This window comes from Myotis yumanensis, unplaced genomic scaffold (assembly GCF_028538775.1).
Source record: "Myotis yumanensis isolate MYYU_CA2020_CCGP unplaced genomic scaffold, mMyoYum1.0.hap1 SCAF_15, whole genome shotgun sequence".
Classification (NCBI taxonomy): Eukaryota; Metazoa; Chordata; class Mammalia; order Chiroptera; family Vespertilionidae; genus Myotis; species Myotis yumanensis.
The window spans coordinates 19399539-19420926 of NW_027223766.1; the positions used below are offsets into that span (position 1 = coordinate 19399539).

The 21388-nt window shown below is 42.0% G+C and overlaps 1 protein-coding gene and 1 pseudogene across 3 annotated transcripts in view; one reads left to right on the plus strand and one right to left on the minus strand.

Annotated features, from left to right (window-relative positions):
- ADHFE1 (alcohol dehydrogenase iron containing 1) overlaps positions 1–20491 on the minus strand; it is a 30092-nt gene extending 9601 nt beyond the window's left edge. The window contains exons 1-12 of one of the 3 annotated variants that reach the window (XM_070391830.1): positions 20423–20491; positions 15859–15896; positions 14044–14090; positions 12742–12795; positions 12187–12341; positions 11849–12045; positions 10295–10372; positions 8726–8831; positions 5748–5900; positions 3873–3971; positions 947–1025; positions 685–781 (exon numbers count right to left, since the gene is read on the minus strand). In XM_070391830.1, coding sequence (XP_070247931.1) covers positions 685–781; positions 947–1025; positions 3873–3971; positions 5748–5900; positions 8726–8831; positions 10295–10372; positions 11849–12045; positions 12187–12341; positions 12742–12795; positions 14044–14090; positions 15859–15896; positions 20423–20478 — 1159 coding nt within the window. In that variant the 5' untranslated portion in view covers positions 20479–20491. Of the gene's footprint in view, positions 1–684; positions 782–946; positions 1026–3872; positions 3972–5747; positions 5901–8725; positions 8832–10294; positions 10373–11848; positions 12046–12186; positions 12342–12741; positions 12796–14043; positions 14091–15858; positions 15897–19163; positions 19451–20422 lie in introns of those variants that run through there. The other 2 variants (XM_070391832.1, XM_070391831.1) reach the window with 2 other exon arrangements.
- On the plus strand, positions 7963–8590 carry LOC138992874 (small ribosomal subunit protein eS8 pseudogene; annotated as a pseudogene).
- Positions 20492–21388: the final 897 nt, after the last annotated feature.

Consider the following 21388-nt stretch of genomic DNA (forward strand, 5'->3'; position numbering starts at 1 on the left):
AGAGGAGTATAATGAAGTTTTCTTTTAGACTTTCCCTTCCTATCCTAAACACAAGTAGGGGAATAAGATGTTTGTACAGTTAATCAAATACTCAAGTGTACTTAAAAGACCTTTTTGTCTTAGAAAAATACCAAAATTTTACTAAACTAAGCTATCCTTAAGTTGCATTGGTGGTATAGTGGTGAGCATAGCTGCCTTCTAAACTAAGCTATCCTGAATATAATTTTATTTCTTGTAAGATTCAAAAGGCACTGCTGGAAATTTATTACAGACATTACTTACTCTACAGAGCAGCAAAAATATTCGCCTTTGGGGATCTTTTTATACAGTTTCTAGTTGTTTAGACTCTCTATAATTGGGAATTAGATTCATTTTATTACCTATTAAACACACCAAAATCATTTACCACATTTGTAGTATGTAAAGACTTTCACTTTCATTGGGGATGAAAACTGGAAATATGATTACTTCAAAATTAACATAAGCAATATTTGGTTCCATTTCACTGTTACCAGAATATTAGAACATACAATTATAAAATTTTAGCACTAAATTGTCACATTACTAAACTACCTCAAAGCAACATTTTTTTTTTAGTATTATCCTTTATGGTTTATCTTCAGAATCAAACCTAGGAAGTGCTCCACCTATGTGGGTCACAGGATTACAAGTAATGATTCGTACCCAATATTTCTGCCGTCTCCAGGTGCCGCTCAGGGAACATCTGGGCTGTGAAAGTGAACACCGCTGGGGAGGTGAGCACCACAGAAAGGCCATGAGGCTGTGGAGAAACAAAACATGGTGACTGATGGGCAAAACTGGCCTCCAACCTGCATGTTCTAGATATTAAATTACCCTGTACTCCGAGCAATCAAGAATTGACAAATACATTTATAGCAATTGCAAGGAATATAAGACTTAATTAAAAAATGTATTATGATTTTACCACCAATGGGTGATCCACATTATACTCCTTTGCTTTATATGTCTTCACTAAGCCTGAAATCGGGTAAGACATTCCATGGCTAGAAAAGAAAGAAAGCCTTTATGTTGACATAAAGATACCAGAAATTCAAGATAATAGAAAGATACTCTTATGGGAGAGTTCTTCACAGTCTCTAGACAATACCTTTATCTCACAAAGTTATCCACTTTGTTTTCTTTACTATATAAAAATACTGTTATACACTCGATATTTGGTGTTATTCACATTAAAACCTCTGAACTATTCAAATTCAAATGCTCATAAAATTGTATACCATTAAACATGTTAATACAGAAGATTCTCCCTAAATACATTGGTTAACCTCATAATCTTGAAGAAATTGAGAATTCACTTTGAAGTTTCTTTAATACATTTCAGGGCATGCGTTTTTTATCTTGCTCTGCAATATTTTGGCAGCATGTCCCTGCACAAGCTAACCATGTCAGTGGGAGATTTATAAACCAAGATGTGATACATTAGACATGCAAGTTCGACCCATCAGTGATCTGTCCCACCAATGATCAATACATCCTTTAGAATGTTACATACTAATGGAGTTGAATCATAAATGATTATTCTAGTCTGAAAGACTTTCAAGAAACAGCACCATGATTTTTATTTATGGGAATATTTGAGGGGGGGGAATGGAAAAACTATTTATATCCTCTTGAGTTCTTAATGAACAAATAGGATAATATTATAGTTTAATAGATGATTCAGGAGATATACATTGTTAGAAGTTAGTATCGTTACAATTAACGTATTAAAAATAAAATATTTTATAATAGTAAAGTGGCCTGTAAGTCTATTGATATGGGTTATATTGGACGGCTTTGTGCTTATTCACCAAAAAATTTACATTTCATAGAAAGATGAAATATTTGGTGAAGTGTATGATAATCTATCAAAAAAAAGGGGGGTGGGTGGGGTGGGCCCTAGCCTACCATCTTTCATGAGACAGATTGAAGGCTATGGGTCGGTCCTCTGAGTTGTTGGGTATTTTGGAATATGTTTTACATTTCTCAGGCTCCAAAGTATTCAGAAAATTATTTCCCAGTGTGCCTTCATGATGTGAAAGTGTTCATGTAGCTTTCAAGGGCACCTTTCTAATTATAGCCAATATTTTAGTTAATTTTTTAATTTTAACAGTTGTATATGTTCTTTGTAAAAAATTAAAAGAATCCATAATCCTATTTCTTCAAGATAATCATGATTGAATATTTCCTTCTAGTCTTTTTATGCACGTCTTTAATATATGATCATACTCTGCATTCAGTTTTAAACAATGCTTTTGTTACTTAATATTCTTTGTAAACATTTTCCCATATCATTTTGTATTCTTCTAAAGCATTATTTTTAATAGACTTATTTTATTCTTTGAGTACTGCACTTTGGTCAACCATTCCTAATCTGTTGGAAACTTAGGTTGCTTCCACATTTTTCAATTATTAATAACACTTAGGTGATTAGCCTTATAAGGAAATTCTTTGATCATATGGTATTTTTTAAGGCTACATTCTAGAAGTAAAATTAGTGGGACAAAAGGTAAACACATTTTTCAAACTTTGGGGAGATTTTGTTCACTTGCTTTTTAGAAAGGTAGTGACAATCTGTGCTCCTCTCAGCAGCAGAGTTTGGGGGAGACCATTTATTTTATTGTACTCTCCCTAACAAATTCTTTTTTTAAAAAAATATATACTTTATTGACTTTTTACAGAGAGGAAAGGAGAGGGATAGAGAGTTAGAAACATGGATGAGAGAGAAACATCGATCAGCTGCCTCCTGCACACCCCTCACTGGGGATTGATCCTGAAACCAAGGTACATGCCCTTGACCGGAATCGAACCTGGGACCCCTCAGTTTGCAGGCCGATACTCTATCCACTGAGCCAAACCAGTCAGGGCTCCCTAACAAATTCTTAATTCTCCATGTTCACTGGTGTTCAATTTGAAGGCAATATACCAGTAAAGTTCTGATCAAACAGATTAATTCTGGGCTATTGGCAAAGACTCTGATCTCTCTTTTTGTGAGAGATTAGAAGAAAAAATTCTGCATTTGAGATTTTAAAAATCCCCCACAACACGTGCAGAGTATGTGGAGAAATCAGAACCCTCATCCACTGCTGGTGGGAATGTAAAATGATGCAGCTGCTGTGAAAAACAGTTGGGAAGTTCCTCAAAATTTAAACAATTACCAGCAATTCCACTCCCAGTCATATATAATCAACAGAAATGAAAAATGTTCATAACAGCATTATTCACAATAGCCAAAAAGTGGAAACAACCCAAATGTTCATCACTTGATGAATGAATAAATAAAATGTGAAAAAGCAACATAATGGAATGTTATTTGGCAATAACACAGAATGAAGTACTGATACATGCATGAATGAACCATAGGAGCATTATGCTACATTAAAGAAGCCGGACACAAAAGACCAGATATTATATGATCCTATTTGTATGAAATGCCCAGAATTGGCAAATCTATATAGAGAAAGTAGATTAGTAGTTGCTAATTTACTGGGGGTATAGGAGGATTGGCAGGTGAAGGCTAAGAGGTATAAAATTTCTTTTTTTGGGTGATAAAATGTCCTAAAACTGACTGTGGTAATGGTAACTGTGAATATACTAAAAACCACTGAATTGCACATTTAAAATAGGTGGATTATATAATGTGCGAATTATATCTCAATAAATTGTTACCAAAAAAAAAAATCTGTGACCCAATAAATTACATTTGAATTAAGAAAACATTCCAGGACCCTAAGTTAAATATCTTCTTTCTATAACATATTTAAATATCACCACCTGTCCTAAGTTATAAACATTTCAAAAATTTAAGAGCAGCAGCTTAGGTGAAGAAATAAAATCTCCAATTCGCTCACCACAGATGAACACCAGCATTTCCAAAGCCAATGCCAGCAAAAGCACTTGCCAAGTGCATACTGGACCTTGCTTCAAGATCATCGGGATTTCTGACAGCCCTGTGGATGATATAAATTCCTAACAATAACATATCAGCATTGGCATTTCCTACTGAATAAAGAGCCGCCTGAGGGAAAGAGCTGGAAAAAAAGAAATGGCACTTGGTAGGAAGAAAAATTAGGCAAGTTATTCACATGACATCTTGTCTTCTAAAGGAAAGCTGAGGGTAAACATATTCTCTCATCAATGGTTTCAGCAGAGGCATAATAAATACGCTGTCAGGCTGCTCATGTGATAAAAGTGCCAGGGGAGGCAGCGCACTGACCCTTGGATTGTGAGAGCTGCTCTAGCCAAGTGCCCTGAGACTCATTCTTCTTCTTCATTTGTCAATGACCTTGACTGCAGCTATGAATGGGCTTAGAGTAAACACACACTCGGAGTGCACAGGGCCCAGACGGGTTCCCTGCAGTGAGTCCTTGTCGCCTGGGGCTACCTGCAGCCCGCCCAGCCATCTTTCTTCCTGTGACACTGCCCCGATTGGACCCACTGGAGACCTCTTTTGTTATCTGTAGAAACTGCACATGTTATTTTAATATTTGTTATTGTGGAAGTGGGATGTTATTGTAGGACAAGCTTTTGCTGGCTCTATTTGTCCCCGGTGCCACTTCGGAAAAGCAAATTCTCAAAGGCCCCTTTCAGATGCAGCTCGCTGCTTGTCCTGGGGATGAAGCCTGAGACTGCCAAGCGAACCACTTCCCACTTGCTTTCTTTGCGATTTTTCCTGGAGTTAAGGGTTCCTGTTATGAAATAAGAGCGCCACGGGTTTCCCCCGCTTTCATTTGAAATGGTTGGGCATTTGAATCTCCTTTCCAAAACCCAGTTGTTCGCTCTGTGTCCCCCGAATAACAAGGTAAAATAGTAAATGATGGCGCTTCAGCCTTTCCTCTGTCCGTTTCACCCCCTCACCTCCCACTGCTGCTCCTGCCTTCCGCTCCTGCCCAAACACACCGCTGAAGTGATCTGTATGCTTCTGTGCTTCCCGACAGTCCCTGGGCCTGAAATAGTTCTGTGTCCCATCCCTGGCTCAGTCCCCTCTCCAGAGCAGCTTCCAGCTCAGGGCCAGAGGAGGCACCGTGCTCACATCTAGGCCTAACCTGCTGTGTGCTTTCCCTCCCTTATGCACAAGTACACAAGTGAGTCTGACTTTGCAGATGTCTTCATGTCTCCGAGATCAGCTTTCATCTCTAAGTATATATTTGCTCTCCCAGGAGCCTATTATGGCTATGTCATTCATAAATCTTTCATAACCTTTTAGGAAGCATTTTGTGTCTCCTGGGACAGACAACTCCACACATTTAATGCTTCTATTTAGCTCCTCCGAGTGTGCTCACTGGGCCGATTCCGTGTGCCTTTGCCCAGGGCCCCGATGGGCACAGCCAACATCTGCCTCTGTGGTTCTCTTGTCTGGCATTGGTAGCCAAATCTCAAAGGACATTTCTCCTCATCCTAGCTTAGGTTTTGAGGCGTCAATGAATAAACCTTGTAGCTGCATCTTTCATAAATTAGGGACTCCTATTTTACCCCTTTCAGACTGAAGGACCCAGTTTTCAGCTGTCTTCACATGTGCGCCCCCCCTTTTCCTCCCCCCCGCCCCTCCCCCCCTTCCCCCTCCAATTCCTCTCATCTTCCCAGAAGCTTTCTGAGGCTTCTCTATGTCCACTGACTGACCTTTTGGTGAACAGACTTAGGACATGTCAGGATCTGGCATGCTACATTTTACATGAGGGTGGAATGTGGTTTTTCTGTTCTATTTCTATTCCCTCTGGGTGGCATACCTCTTCAGATACTTAGCGACGATCCGCAGTGCGTGGACTGCCCAAATGTCACTGATTGGGTTGCTGCCCTGGTAGGCTGGCCGGGAGATGGGATTTGAAGGGCAGGGGCTCCGCATATGGTAGGGAAGGGCAGTGTAGGACTCCAGGGCATGGCTAACAAGAAATATTTAAAATACACAGATTGAAAACATGGTCTTCCTTCCCCCCTCCATTATGATTACAAACTGTCTTGGAAATGTACTCACTCCACTGTGGATATGCTATGTGGTACTGATAACCACAATGCATTTCACTAGTCAGTCCCACAAAGTCCTAACAAGGGGAATTGCCTCTAAGGTTGAATTCATGGGTGTGTCCATCTTCAGAACTGGCCACTGGGCCCCAGGGGCAGATTCCTCAGGGGAGGTGTCCTCTTCCTTGGAAAATACTTAGAAGGGCAACTACCATCATTCTTTCTTCTGAACTCCCTCCCCCCTGCTTTTGATTGACAGTGAAGTCTTTGGGCCTATGAGTTCTTCACTTAAAGGTGACTGCTTTGGTCCATTATAAATTTATTATGTAGCTTGCAGTTAGGGAGGGTAATCTTATTTCTAAGTTGTTAGGGGATGACTCTTCAAAATACAGACAACTTTGACCAGGAAGGAGTTGAACACAATTTTCTCCAGTTTTTTGGTAGGCAGCATAATGTAGTGAAAAAAACAGGCCATGGATTTGGAGACCTGGATTTGAATCCTTACTCTGTTGCCTCCTGCTTGTGTGAACTTCAGTAGCTATTAATTGAGTACCTATGGAGTGACAGTTGGTTTGCAAGGGGCAGGGACAGATAAGTGAGTAAGATGGTTCTGCCCTCACCAAGCTCACACTGCACTGAGGGAGACAGGCATGTGAAGAGAGGGGTGTGTCAGAAGCAATGTACGGGCCCCCCAGTGGGGGAGAGCAAAGGACAAAGTGGTCAGTTGTACTTGAAGAGAGGGAAGGTGAGGGTCAGAAAAGGTTCCATCAGGGAGAGAACGCTCCAGTGGAATTGAAAGATGAGTTATCCAAACAGATAAAGAGCAGAGCATTGGGAACATTTCAAGGCCAAAGGAATTTGGACATTGGATATCAGAGGTTGAAAGACTTGCAAGGTAGAGAGAGAGGTGTGTGTGTGTGTGTGTGTGTGTGTGTGCGCGCGCACATTGATTCTACAAGCTTGATGAGGCCAGCATGGAAGACAGGAGGAAGGACTATGGGATGGAAACAGGCTGACTGATGAGGAGACTACTACAACCGTTCAGGCAAGAGCTGGGGTAGGCCTAAACCAAGGCAGGAGTAATGAGGCCTGAGAGGAGGGAGCATATCTAAGAGAGATTCTGCTGGCTAGTGTGGGCATTGGAGAAAGAAGATGTCCATACTGAATCCTGATGCTCACTACATTAAGGGACTCAGGAGGAGAAGCCATGGGGCATGTTGGTGGGAGGCGGGGAGGACAGGGAGGACTTATTGGAAATTAAAAGAATTATCAGATTTTATCAAATTTCCATTTAAAAACTATACCTGCCATGCTACAGATTTTAAAATATTTTCTGATTTGAGATGTTAGAATATGAAAAAAATGTGTGTGTGAAAATGGATGAAATAGGGTAATTTGGGACATGCTGAATGTGAAGTGCCCATGGGACCTCCATGAAGCCACCGGAATGAATGGCCTGGAGCTCAGAAGCGAGGTCTATGGAAGAAGCCACTGATTAGGAAGCCATCGCACACGGAGCTGAAGCCCAGGGAGCCTGCGGTAGACTATGCGTAAGTTACTAAACATCTCAAAGGGAGTTCTCACCTGGCACAGAGCTGTGGTGAAGTGATATGTGTATAAAGTGCTGACACGGTGTGCACGGTCCAGTTCAGGGGATGTCGGCTCCCTTCCCTGCCTTCTTCCGTGTTGCGGCAGCCCTGGGAACTCCTTGGTTAGTGTAGCTACAAGGCATGCCAGCTCCGGCTTCTCCTTTTGCCATGTCCCTGTGGCCACAGCTGTGGCTGGGATGGTCCATCCTGAATGGAAGGTTTCTGGCTCACCCAGGGCCTCACTTATTCACTAACCTACTCACTAACAGTGTCCTTGTTTTCATCTAGGAAAGGGAATGATGACAGTTCAAGCTGGGGTTGCTGTGGCATGCTAATCAATGAATGCTTAGTAAGTAATTTCAGTAGGAAAACACTGCATTCTTTCCAGCTGGTGTCGAGCATGGGCATCTCTCAGAACCACTGGCACAAGCGCCGCAAGACCTGGGGCAAGAGAAAGCCCTACCACAAGAACTGAAAATATGAGCTGGGATATCCTGCTGTCGACACTACGACTGGCCCTTGCCATACACACCCAGTCTGTGTGCGGAGAGGCAACAAGAAGTAGGGAGCTTTGAGGCTGGACGTGAGCAACTTCTCCTGGGGCTCAGAGTATTATATGCACAAAACAAGGATTATTGATGTTGTCTAGAATGCATCCAACAATGAACTGGTCTGCACCAAGACCCTCGTAAAGAACTGTACCCTGCTCATTGACAGCACATGGTACCCACGGTGGTCCGAGTCCCACTAGGCACTGCCTCTGGGCTGCAAGAAGGGGGTCAAGCAGACTCTGAGGAGGAAGAGATTTTAAACAAAAAGCGATCAAGGAAAATTCAGAAGAAATATGGTGAAAGGGAAAAGAATGCCACAATCAGCAGTCTTCCAGAGGAGCAATTCCGAGAGGGCAAGCTTCTTGCATGCATCACTCCAAGACCAGACTTGGCTGAGGAGATGGTTATGAATTAGAGGGCAAGGACCTGGAGTTCTAGCTGAGGAAAATCAAGGCCCAGAAAGGCAAATAAGTCCCCCTCCTATCTTAGCTCATGAAATAAAGGTGCTTATTGTTATTTAAAAAAAAAAAAAAGAAAGAAAGAAAGAAAGAAAACAAAATACTGTCCATAGACCCAGGTACCGAAAATGCCCCTCCAGGTACCTACCAAAGCACATCGAAGCCACTGTTGGCGACCACCCGGTCAGGCATGTGCAGCGTGTGCAGAGGGTCAATCAGTCCCAGCGTGGGTTTGATGGCTCGGGAACCAATGCCTAGGACAGGGATTTTCAATGGAGGCAATAGGCATGGACTTCATTTAAAAACATTAAATAAAGTGAGGATAACAAATTATCCTAAAATATAAAAATTATGAGATAAGAGTCATCCTCATGTAGAGAGGCTGCAAGGAGCAGTAGAGAGAGATCTGGAGTCAGAAACCTGGGCTTGTCAGTGGAGAGGATGCTCTTTTCAGTTCACAGGAGCCAAGTACGTGTGTCTCTTCCCAAGGGCAGGTTGAGTGACATCACTGACTACCGTGGGAATATTTATACCACAGAAACTGGCAAGTGCTACAAACCAGGGCTTATTTAATTATTAAATGCCAGAGAGCTGGTTTACTAGCTCACTGCTGGTTTGGGTCTTTGCTCTGCAATTTACCCTGTGTCTTTGGGCAAGTCACTTTGTCTCCCTGAGTTCTCCATGAGATTAGACTATGCAATCACAGGGCCTCCATCCCTCACTGAGCTGTTGTAAGGATCACATTAGGTAACGTCATGGAAAAGTCTTTTAAAAATTGTAAGGTGGAATTTCGCTGTTGGTAACTATTATTTCTTGATGTCAAAGGATAATGTACTTTAATTTAAAAAAGAGAAATTACTATAAATATGTGGTTGAATGTCAATTTATTCTGCTACAAAGTCCTGAAAGAAGGATACTGAGCCAGGCTCAAGTAGAGGGACATTTTTACCACCTCAGCTGAGAGTCAGAGAAGAAGATAGGCTAAAAAGGACAAAGGAAATGAAAAGCAGAACAGTGGTGATCTGGGAATGGGGCTGGAGGGATTGATCTAGGGTGATGTTTTATATCTTGATTGGGGTAGATAGTAGTTACATGGGTGCCTATATTTGCCAAAATCCATCAAACCATGCTCTTAAAATGTATGCATTTTATTATATAAAAATTATATCTCACCCTAGCCAGTTTGGCTCAGTGGATAGAGCATCAGCCTGTGGACTAAAGGGTCCCGGGTTCGATTCCAGTCAAGGGCACATGCCCAGGTTGCAGGCTCTATCTCCAGTAGGGAGCGTGCAGAAAGCAGGCAATCAATGATTCTCATCATTGATGTTTCTATCTCTCTCTCCCTCTACCTTCCTCTCTGAGATCAATAAAAAATATTTTTTTTAAATTATATCTCAACGAAATTAATTTAAACTGCAAAAAAGATGTCCAAGAAAGGGAACAACTCTTTATCATTGACATACAGCCACTAACTTGCACAGAGAAATAGCCAATCAAGATTCATGGCATTTCAATATATTTTCTGGGCAATTCTCAAAAAGAAGTTCATTAGATTGTTTCATATTTTCACATATACTTAGAAAAAGAAAGAAAATGTGTACATGAATATACCATTCCCTTAACTATATAGCTCCTTGATTGTTAAAGATTAGGATTAAGTAAAAGGGGCTAGTTTGAAAGGTAAAATAACTTAACAAGTTAAGAGCAAAGTTCTTACCAATTTTTACTTTCAAAGGCTCATAGTCAAAAATGGCAACTCCGGTAGTTTCACTCCCAGTTCCTGAAGTAGTTGGGACTTGAACAAAATAATATGAATATCAATAAAGCATCTACGTAAAGGTCAGTGGCGACACTTAATTCAGCCTTAGGACATAAGGAACTAAGTTAGAAGGAAGCTTTGCTGCCCCCACTGCTTGTCTGGTGTGTGTATCTCTATTAACATGCATGTATACTTCACATGTATGTGTGTGCCTGCGTTAACATGCACGTACAATAATATGATGCCAGTGTCAGCATTAACATGCATGTTTAACGGTAAAATGTCCATTCTGTATTAACATGCATGCATGTATAACATGTGTGTGCATTTTGAAGTGGATATGTGATATCTGTATCTGTGTTAACATGTATGGATGTTGTCCACATTTGTATTAACACCTTTGCAGGTTTAAAGTTTCTGTATTAACAGTGTGGAGCTCTGGGAACCTCAGGTTCTTCTAGTGCCAGAGCTTCAGCAGCTGCAGTTGGATATGCAAACGCAGGCTGCGGGGCATCTCTAGGAAGAAGACTTGTATTTGCCTCTCTGAAAGATGTCTTTATTCCCTCTTGGCAGCAAGCACAGTAACGCTCTGCCTTTGCTGGGCTTGCGGTTTTGTAGTTCTGTCAAGTTTCTAAACTTTACTAATCACCCTTCTGTGTGATGCTGACACAGTTTCACCAGAGGGCTCCATTTGCCAGACATCAATTATGCTGCTCCCTGCTGATTGCTCATTCCCATCAAAACAGCTCATCTGCCATCAACTCACTCCTAATCCATCACAAAATTCACGGTAAGGGCAGAAGAGGGGAGCCGAGAGAGAACAAGATTTTAAACTGATATTTCCAGTGACCAGTCGGTACATTTTAGCTATAAAACTTTAAACAGTAATATGCTAGCAGCTATAAAATGAGAGGGAAGAAAAGTCAGAAAGATGCCAAGGCTGGTGTGACACAGACAAGCTCTGCTGATTTGGGTTTGTGTGTCTGTGCCCCGTGAGCAGATGTCTCCCAGAGCGATGCAGCCGCGCTGGCCACATGTCCCAGGGCAGAGACAGAGCCTCAGGTCAGCTGAAGAACCATTATGTGTAGGAAAGCGTTGAGTCAACACCAGAAAAATAACAGTGAATATTCCCCTTAAATTCCACAGTGGCTGGCAAAATGGGACAAAACAGAGAGGGGTTTAGAAGACAAAGCTGCCTATAGAGGGATCTAATAATACATAAATGATGAACCTTCCCTTCTCTTTCACATAGAGACTTCACAGCTTAAACCTGCAAACTTTCCTACCACTGACCCAATTGTCTATATTAGTGCATAATGAAGATCAGAATTTTAAACATAAATGAATTGCTCTCTGTTTTGATTGCTAAACAAGGTAGCACACTGAAATGAAGAAATCAGAAAGTTTTGGAACACATACCCTAAAATTCCTGGCTCAAATATTTCCTAAGGCCTTTTGCCAATTGCAAACCCAAACAAACAAACAAACAAACAAACAAATGACAGTCTTTACCTGCAATCAGAGGCTTAAGAGGCACAGACACAGGCTTTCCCTTCCCAATGGGGGCACTGACATAATCTAGGAAATCAGAGTGAGGGCTGGATGCATACAGATTAGCGGCTTTACAGGTGTCCATGGTGGAGCCACCACCCACAGCAACGTAGGCATCAAAAGCTCCCTTTTTGGCAAACTCAATAGCTTCCATGAAGCTGTAAGAAAGAAAAACAGAAGCCATTATGTCATATTTTTCAAACATAAACTGACATGCCACTAAGTAACTCTTGGGGCAAATTTTAAACAACAGTGGTATGTGTTGGCTTCCACTTAAAAAAACAACAACGAAAAGGTACCTTCTATCGGTTGGTTCCACCCTCACATTATCATAAACCTTAAAATTTATGCCATTCTTCACTAGAGAATCCATAACTATTCGTACAGGAGGGAGCTGGGAGAGGTTCTTGTCTGTCATCAAACAAACATTTTTAGCACCCATGTTCTGTAGGTCCTATAATAACAAAAATAATTTATAAGTTAGTTTTGATTACACTAGAAATATAATAGACACTTCTGGCCAACTTAATATTACACATTTTTATTTTAAATATATTTTTATTGATTTCAGAGAGGAAGGGATAGGGAGAGAGATAGAAACATCAATGATGAGAGAGAATTATTGACTGGCTGCCTCCTGCACATTCCCTACTGGGGATGGAACCCGAAACCTGGGCATGTGCTCTGATCAAGAATTGAACCCATGACCTCTTGGTTCATAGGTCGACATTCAACCTCTGAGCCACACTGGTCAGGAAATATTAAAGAACAAAGGCCTCGTCGCTTGTGCATTTTCACTTGTTTTAGAAGATATGTAACTTTTACAGTAGACTCTAGAAATCTTAAATACTTGCCATTCCCACTTCCTTTGTAACTCCTGCTCCATATCTAATATTTGAAACAGCCATCTGAAAAAAAAAAAAAAAAGATTTGGGGGATGAGTTGGAGATTGGCCATTTCATTTCTAAAAGCCGGAAATGGCTCCTCATTGCCTATAAAGTATATATATTCTTTATGCATACGTCCAAGTCACCCCATCTGGCCTCAGACTCATCATACTTCTTTAAGCAAGCCTTGGCACTAGTCACACTGGAATTACTTATATTTTCCCAAACATCTCATGAGCTCTCAATTGTTGCCTGCCTTTCCTTGCTCTACAAATAAGTTACTTCTCAAATTTCTTCTTATTTTCCAATTTAAATGCCGATTCCTCACGTATTTTTTCATCCCATACATTCATCCATCCAACCATTCATCTATCCAACTTCTTTTGCATGCACGTATCTATCCACCCATCCACCCACCCAGTCTTCCACCCACTCAACGCTACTAAGTGCCTGCTATACTCCAGGCATAGTGCTAGGCTCTGATTATACAATTAGGAACAAGAAAAATAGCTTCCTAATGTTTACAGCTAAGAGAAGAACTTTATACTGATTGGATGATGGGTCACTATTGGCCCAAAGACATGTTTTGTTTGATCCACATTATGTTTAGATTTTTTCTGTTTTGAATTGTCTCATCACTCTTAAAAATCAGGGTAAAAATGTCCAGTGTGACTGTCTGATCTCTCTTGAATAACTTCCCAGGTGGCAGCAATGGGGTTGAGTGGAGGTTGTATCCTTCAGATGGGCCTGTGCTCCCAGAGAACTCAGCACTGTCCTCACCCAGCCTGCTCATGGACTGGTTAACCTTCAGGCCACTGGAGACATTTAATTTATGAGTCCTGAACTAGGAGGAGACAGGGACTTAGACAAGTAATTCTGTAATTACAGTGTGATAGAAATTCATCAGAATTAATTGTTCCTTTATTCTTGTGTCAAAAGATTACATGGACCCCTTTGGGGATTATACTTACAAAGCTAAAGAAGATTTAATGTACAACATATGTAAAGCAGAAAGTTGCCTAGAACTGGGAATTTGTTCTATTTCAATGGCTGTACAGAAGACAGTATCTAGACATTATTCATGTTATCAGAAGATTTATAGTCCATTATTCTAACAAGGTACTTTTCTAAATAGGGCCAGATCAAATAGTGAGATTGAGGGACATTAATTAACAGCAGATTTAAAATGAGATAATAATGCATTAGCAAAATACTCTAGTATTTTTTTTAGGTCACCCATAAAAGAAAGAATGGACTGATTACATTTACCTCAAAAGCATAATCTGTTGTTTTTCCAGAAGGTGAAAGCCCAGGAGCTAGAAATGTAAAACTTAGGATCAGAGTAGGCCTCAAAAACAAGGCAAAATATTATTTGATAGTAAATTGATATTCTAGCAGTGAACATAAGCATCTCCCCTGAAGCCTTAGCTAAAATATATTTTTCAGGTTTCATTGTTGCGTATAAAATTAAAATTAAAACCTGCATTTTAAGAGAATGTAATGCTAACTTGATGCTGATGGTGTGAAAATAAAGTTACTTAAAATATTTTACCCATTGAAATGAAAATATACTTTTGAAAACATAATGTGTAAAGTTCTTCTAGAAAAAAAACTTCTATACTCTAGAGCTGGCTTATTGTTAGAGAGCAACTATTAGTAAATTCATTAATCAGAGTCTTGCTTACATTTCTTATAGCAACTGTGACCATTTGTTTCCGTTAATATTTTTCCATGGAGGTTACTTATCACAGTAAGATATTTCTATTTCTCAAGCTTATAAGTATAAAAATTTTAGTTTTCTTTGTGAAATTTAATAAAAATTTTTATAAACTGATACTCCTTTGCAACAGTTGTAGTTAGGGAAAAAATAATTTTCTGTCATATTGAAACAAGAGGACCCCACTAAATGAACTTTACTCTTGTTTTTATCTGCTTATTTTTAATCAGTCCTGGTTAGTCATACAATTGAAAAAAAGAAAAGAGATTACAACTAGTTTCTTGAGTGAAAAATCCAAAGTTCTTTGATCTCTATAAGTTTAAAAAATAATCTATTACTCTGTGACTAAAGTTTAGGAAAACACATAAATTGGATCCTATTAAACAATGAAATGAACTTTCCCTAAACTACTAATTTTATTCACCCAAATAGGAAATTCCTGAATCTTTGTTGAAACCCAGTAAGAATGGGATACAACCAGATGAAGACAAAATTCTGCACATGTTCACGAGGGCCTGAAAGTCTGGGCATGCTTTGTCTTGGTAGATGGCCATTAGTGAATGGGAGGTCCCTTGGCTTGTCCTGAAGGGTGAGTCAGTCCAAGGGCAGGCAAAGCACTTAGTTTCTGTATCTGTTCCACTCCCATTGGGCTTCTCTGGGGTTTCTGCTTTGGGTCCTGTTTGGTTAGGCCCCTTCTTTTTCATCCCTTGCATAACTGTTTAGATTTGACCTTTTCTTCTAAGTGGTGAAATCAGTGTTTGTGTCAATAATTCATGTGACATTCTGAGGACACGCAGAAGCTACAATGAGCTTCCTGCTGCTCCGTAGACAATGGAGTTGGTAAGGATTAAGGCGTTTGTGGGAATTGAAAACTTTGGTCATTATTTTTAATTATTAAGAAATAGAATGCTATTTTAAAAATTAATATATACAAGATTTTCCCTTCTAGGAAGCACCTTGGTCTTTAGCTCCTTTCTTTTTTTGAGATGTATTAGAAACTTCCAAAGATTTTATCTTAATGAATTCTGTTTGATTCATTCAGACAATCTTAAGATCCTATCTGTGGCATCCTTTTTAGCTTTGGCAAATAATTCTATTTAAAACAGAAATACATTAAAAATAGCATTAAATATTTATGTATATATGTATAAGTATGTGCCAAACACATAATCTGTAGCATACATTCAGCTAACATCATATAAGTAGAACTACATATTGCCAATTTCAAGTGAAAAGGCAGTCATTTTCATCAATTTCCTTCTTATATCCTTTGATTTTCTTGCTTTACCCTTTGACCAAATGTATTGGAGTGCCAACTGTGGAAATGGAAAGTGTGGTTAGTATAAAAACACAAAATATATTATTACCTTGGGAGTAAGTATGAGAATGAGTTGGACACTGACATCTAGGGAAAAGAAAGGAAAAAGAAAAACATGTAAAGTATAACTAGAAAACCAAAAGTAAGAAGTCTTAAAGTAATTTATTCTGTAGCCTTAGTGTTAAAATGCTCGCAAAGTAGTAGCTATTGGCAAACACTGTACATAGAAAAAAAATAGACATCACCATGGACAAAAAGTGGACTCAGAGTCTTTCCAGTGTTGTAAGCTCGTTCTTTCTTAATAAATCCCTGCAGGAGCCGAGATGAGCACTCTGGGACACAAGTAAGTTAAAAATGGGGTCTCTGGTCTGGGTGAGGTCTCAGCTCTTACTAGGTTAGGAACTTTAACCAAATTGACCCAGGGTAACTACTTGGGCATCTCATTCCCCCTTTCTCTGTGTTTCCCCATTGTCCTCAAGGTGTTTAATTTTTCTTCAAAAAGGTTCTGGGCCTGTTTCCCTGGCCTCCTTGGGGACCACCTCATGCCTCCATCCTTTCTCTGAGACCACTGCCCAGGCTCCCTGTGCTTGTCCACTCTTGCGCCCACACCTGTCCCTCTACCCTTGCCTTCTGTATCCCTTCCCTGTCCTAGTCACCTCCTAGTTCTTGGGCAGTCCCTTCTCTGGCTTTCTTTGGTCCTGCTTTCTGTGTTTGAGTGTTGTTGAGAAAGGGTTTTATTTCTATTTATTGTCCAGGGGGCCGTGTCATAGGTTCCCTATAGATAAGTGAGTGTATGACTTCCCCCACCCCCCACTTAAACATCTGAGGGGAAAGAAGGAGAAAGAAAGAAAAGGATTGAACTCAGTGATAGTCAAGATCTCAAACACTGAGAATTGCAGTCAAAAACTACATGGGAGGCGAGTGTGCGCGCTACTGTGAATCAAGGCTGCCATCTGGTGGGCACTACTGAGCACACCAAGTGCTACGGGGTTTCCTAGAGCAAGCATGTCAAACTCAAAGGCTAACACAGGCCAAATAAACAAGGTTTAAGTTTATGTGGACCGCAAAAAACCAAAAGCTTCAATTTTCATAGAAATGTAGTTTTATTTAGAAAAGTATAGTATAAAAAAAAGAGAACAAGAGCAATGATAAAATTAATGTTTTCTTCCTGACACTTGGCATCTCTTTTCTGCTACTCTCTTTCCTACTTCGGGGGAAATCTTGTTTGCAGTGATTACTTTCAAAACTGACCCAAGGTGAATGTCAGTAATTCTGGATCTGACAGGAGACTTATTTCCTTTCATAACTGTAAATAACTGTTCCCACCGTTATATTGGCTGGGCTGCAAAAATATTCCTTGTGGGCCGCATGTGGCCCGTGGGCCGGGAGTTTGACATGCTTGTCCTAGAGCATCCCAGCTGGTCTGATCCAGCCGCAGACTCCTGCAGGAGAAATGAAAGCAGGCAAGGCCAATGTGAGCTTTACACCCTCCAAGAAAAGAGAGGCAAAGGGAAGAAAAAAAATCAAACTCAAAGCTTTCTAATGCCCAGGATCGTGGGAGCACATGCTCCCCCCCACCCCCTTTTATTTTATATTTTTCAGGTTCAGAGGCTACCTCAATCCATCATTTCTACTCTGTATTTGTGCTTTGGATCCCATCTCATCTTGCTTTCTGGGGACCTCCATCTGTCCAATATTTCCTAGTCCTTCCCCTCACTTGATCCTTGTCATATCATGTTTAAGAGTTTCATGCTTAGAACTCAACCCCCTTGACTTGCCCATTCTCTGGTTCTCTGCTCCTGACCTACATCTGCTGGCACCATTTCCTTGCCTTGCACCCTGAAATCTGGCTGCTGTCTTCATAAGTCCCAGCTTTCCTGTTGCATCCTCACTTGTCTGACCTCATCCTAGCACCCTGCTCTCATAGCACGGAACACTGTGGGCCACCCCTCCCTAGGAGGCTGAAACGCTCTTCTTGGCTTCCAGACTCCCTCCTCACCTCTAATTATTCTGCCCCTGGCTTCTTTTCCACTCTGCCCATTGCTTAAAGGTTGGCTTCTATGCAGGGCTCACCCCTCACCTTGTATAGCCAACCACGCATCAAGCCCCCAAGTATTTCTCTAGCCAAATCCATCCACTGCTCCGGGGCCCTCTGCCACTCTCTGGTTCTAGTGTCATCTCTCATCTGGATTTACTACGACGTTCCTAACAGGCTTCTCTTCACTCGCTCTACTTTTACTACGCTGTGGTCAGGGGCATATTTCCAAGGATGCTGCTCCCTTCGATGGCTCGTCATGGCTCTTAGGATAAAGTTCAGATGTGGCCCTACCTCACTGGTCCTGCTTACCTCTCCAGCCTGGCCCCTCATCACCCTCTATCTTTGGGGTTGAGCTCTCAAAAAATTAACTTGGTTCTTTTCCTTTAATCAGCCACACACTCTCTCTCTCGCCTCCAGAACTCTCTCCATTATTTCCTCTGCCTGGAACTTACTTTCCCCCCTCTTCTGGGTAACTAGTGTTCTTTCTCAGGTCCATTCAGATGTCAATTTCCCTGGGCAGAGGCCTCCTGGTAGACACCCTCTCTCTGTGATCCCTGGTACTGCACCTCCCTTCCCATTAAAACTGTTACCACACTGTGTTGTTGGTACCCTTTTCCTGGTGGCATTTGCCTTGAGAAGGTAAATTTTGTGATAACAAGGCAAGAGCTATCCTTTTTCATAACTTTATTTGCAGTGGCTCGCATAGAGCCCTTTTCTCCTTTGCTTACAGTTTGCCAAGGCCTTGCTTCCCCACTCCTCAAGGGCGAATTCTCAACTTGCTCCTGAAATCCAGAAAAATATATTCAAGTCCCTGCTGGGGGGTCTTCATCTGGACGTACTTGAGGCATGTCCAACTCAAAATGCCCAAGTCTCAGGTCATCATCTTCCTCCCAAAGCGAACCCTCTTCTAGGACCTATCTTGGTAAATGGCCCCACTGCTTACCTGATGCCCCAGCCAGAAACCTCGATTTCTTCCTTGTTTCACTAAAAATAAACAAAATCTTGCTGATTCTAACCAACTCCTCAGTATTTCTCATATCGACCCCTTGCACCAGCTGCCGCCCCAGGGTGTCTGAAGCCATCACCTTTTAGCTGGAGCACTACGATTACCTCTAGTGTTTCTTCCCCACTCTGCACTGCCGCCCGAAAGCTCTCACACAATTCTAATTATGCCACACTCCTTTGCCATGCAACCACCCTAACTACATGTTCTACATGACACTGGTTCCAAGGAATGGTGTTGCTTGATAAAAAGTTCTATGCTGACACAGGTTTAGAATCAAGAGTTTAAATACAGCTAACCCACTGTCCCCCACCTTTTGCAGGACTTCTCAGAGCCCTTTCATGTGCAGACATGCATCCGGACTCTACAAGAGAGCTATGCAGCAGTGAGCAGTTTCCCAAATCTATGTGGCCATGTACTTCTTTTTTCGTGGAGCATTTCAAGGTGCAGCTTCACAGTGAGAATTATTGCTTCCTTAACTTTCCATTATCCACATGACACGATTCAAACGCCTTAGCAGAGGATGCGGACAAGGACTGTGAAGCCAGAATATTTGAGCTCATATTATGGCTGTGCCATTTACTTAGCTGTGCGACACTGCACAAACTCTTTTTCTCCATGCCTTTATTTCTTTACCTGTAATATGAGGATATAATACAGTATTGCATAGGGTTGGTGTAAGGATTAGAGTTACTATTAATAATACGTGTAAAATGTGCAGGACAGTGCCTGGCACGTGGTAAGTGCCCAGTACATTCTATTTTCTATTCGTGGTCTTTTAGCATCTGTCTTCTCCATCCTCACTTCCTCCCATGAAGGGAGGTCTAGATTTTCTACATTTCTTGTCTCTGGTGCTGCCCTCCTTTAACCTGAAATTCCTCTTTAGTCCCCCTCCCTCCTTATTTATCTCCACCTCTTTGCTTTAAAATTTCCATGTTTTTCCTGGCCCACTATTCAAAATACTTGCACATTTAACACGTATTTTATCAGGTGGCTGCTATGTACCCCACATTTCCTTAATGGAGAGTCAGGCATGTCAAAGCATTTAACGTACTGACATTTCCCTTCTATACCCTACCGGCTGCATTCCGCACAGGCCCCTTTTACAGACCTTGTCCCTGCATCCAATATCCTACTAGACTTTAAACTGCTCCAGAATCTTCCATCTTTGTGTCCCCAGCTCCTAGAACAACTTTTGGCACATCACATGCGCCCAGTATAAATGTACTGACTGGATACAAGCATTTGTCTCGGTCACTGTGCCAAGCCCTCCACTGCCTGGCACGACGTGGGACCAGGCGCTGTTGTCTCTGGGTCTTAGTTTCCTGAACGGCACACAGAACAGGGTAAAACCTGCCTCCCAGCGCCGGGTGCGGACGCGGGGCACAATCTGACTGCGCAGTCCCACCCGGCGCACCGTGGGCGCGCCCTGCGGAAGCCCCTTCCCCGGCTCCTGAAAGTGACCAGAGGACGAATGCGCAGGGCGGGGCGGATCACACCCAGGGGGCTGCGTGGGCACGGCGGCACCCTGGCACCCTCGGGTCCCTGCCCGCCCGCCGGCCCCGCACTCACGCTGCGCGCTGCAGCTGCTTCAGGAGGTGCGCTACCCGGGCGCGGGCGGCGGCCATGGCTGCGCAATCGCGTCCCGGGGCCCCGCCCCCCACGCGGGCCAATCACCGCCGCGTCCTCCTCCCCCCGCCCACCCGGCTCAGCTGGGCAAATCCCGTGGTTGGCACTTCGGGTGGCTCAGGGCCACTTTCCCACGAGTCAAAACCGCCAGTGCTCCAACTGCAGTCTCCCCATCTGCCTTGGAAATCGCCAGAGGTAACTGCTCCGAAGGGTCTTGGATACTTGAGTCTCTATTTAAAACCCTCTTTCTTATGCGGGGAAAGGGAAAGACAAGGGCATACTTTCCCCAGTAATTTCTTTAGCCCTAGCAAGTGTTGCCCAGTGGATAGAGCATTGGCCTGCAGACTGAAACGTCCGGGGTTGGATCAGGTCAAGGGCAGGTACCTCGGTTGCAGGCTCCTCCTAGCTCCCGCCCTGGTGGGGGGCGTGCAGGAGGCAACTAATTGATTTCTGTCTTTCCCTCTCGCTAACAAAAACAAAAAACAAAACAATATCCTCGGGTGAGGATTAAAGATTAAATGCTCCCTGAATGGCTCGGCTTTTGATGAAGTTGCTCCAGGATTCCATTAAATGGTACACTCTGGGAGGGCTTAGCAGCCCCAAGTGTACCAAGTCCACGTGGGAAAGTTGATCAATGATCAACTTGGAAAAGTTCAACTTTCACTTAATCAGAAAATATCCTAAGTAATGACTGAACAAGTGTATTAAATAACCTGTATGAAATCTCTTTTCTTTCATACCAATTTCTAAAGTAACCTTATTAAAATGAGACAACACTGAAAGAAATGAATTCCCAATTTTAATTTCCTATCAATTGTCAGACTAAACAGCAGAGAATAATGGCTCTCGGCTCTGTAATAGCAGCAAAAAAAGACCCCCTGGATTTGAGGTCTACTATGAATACTTTTC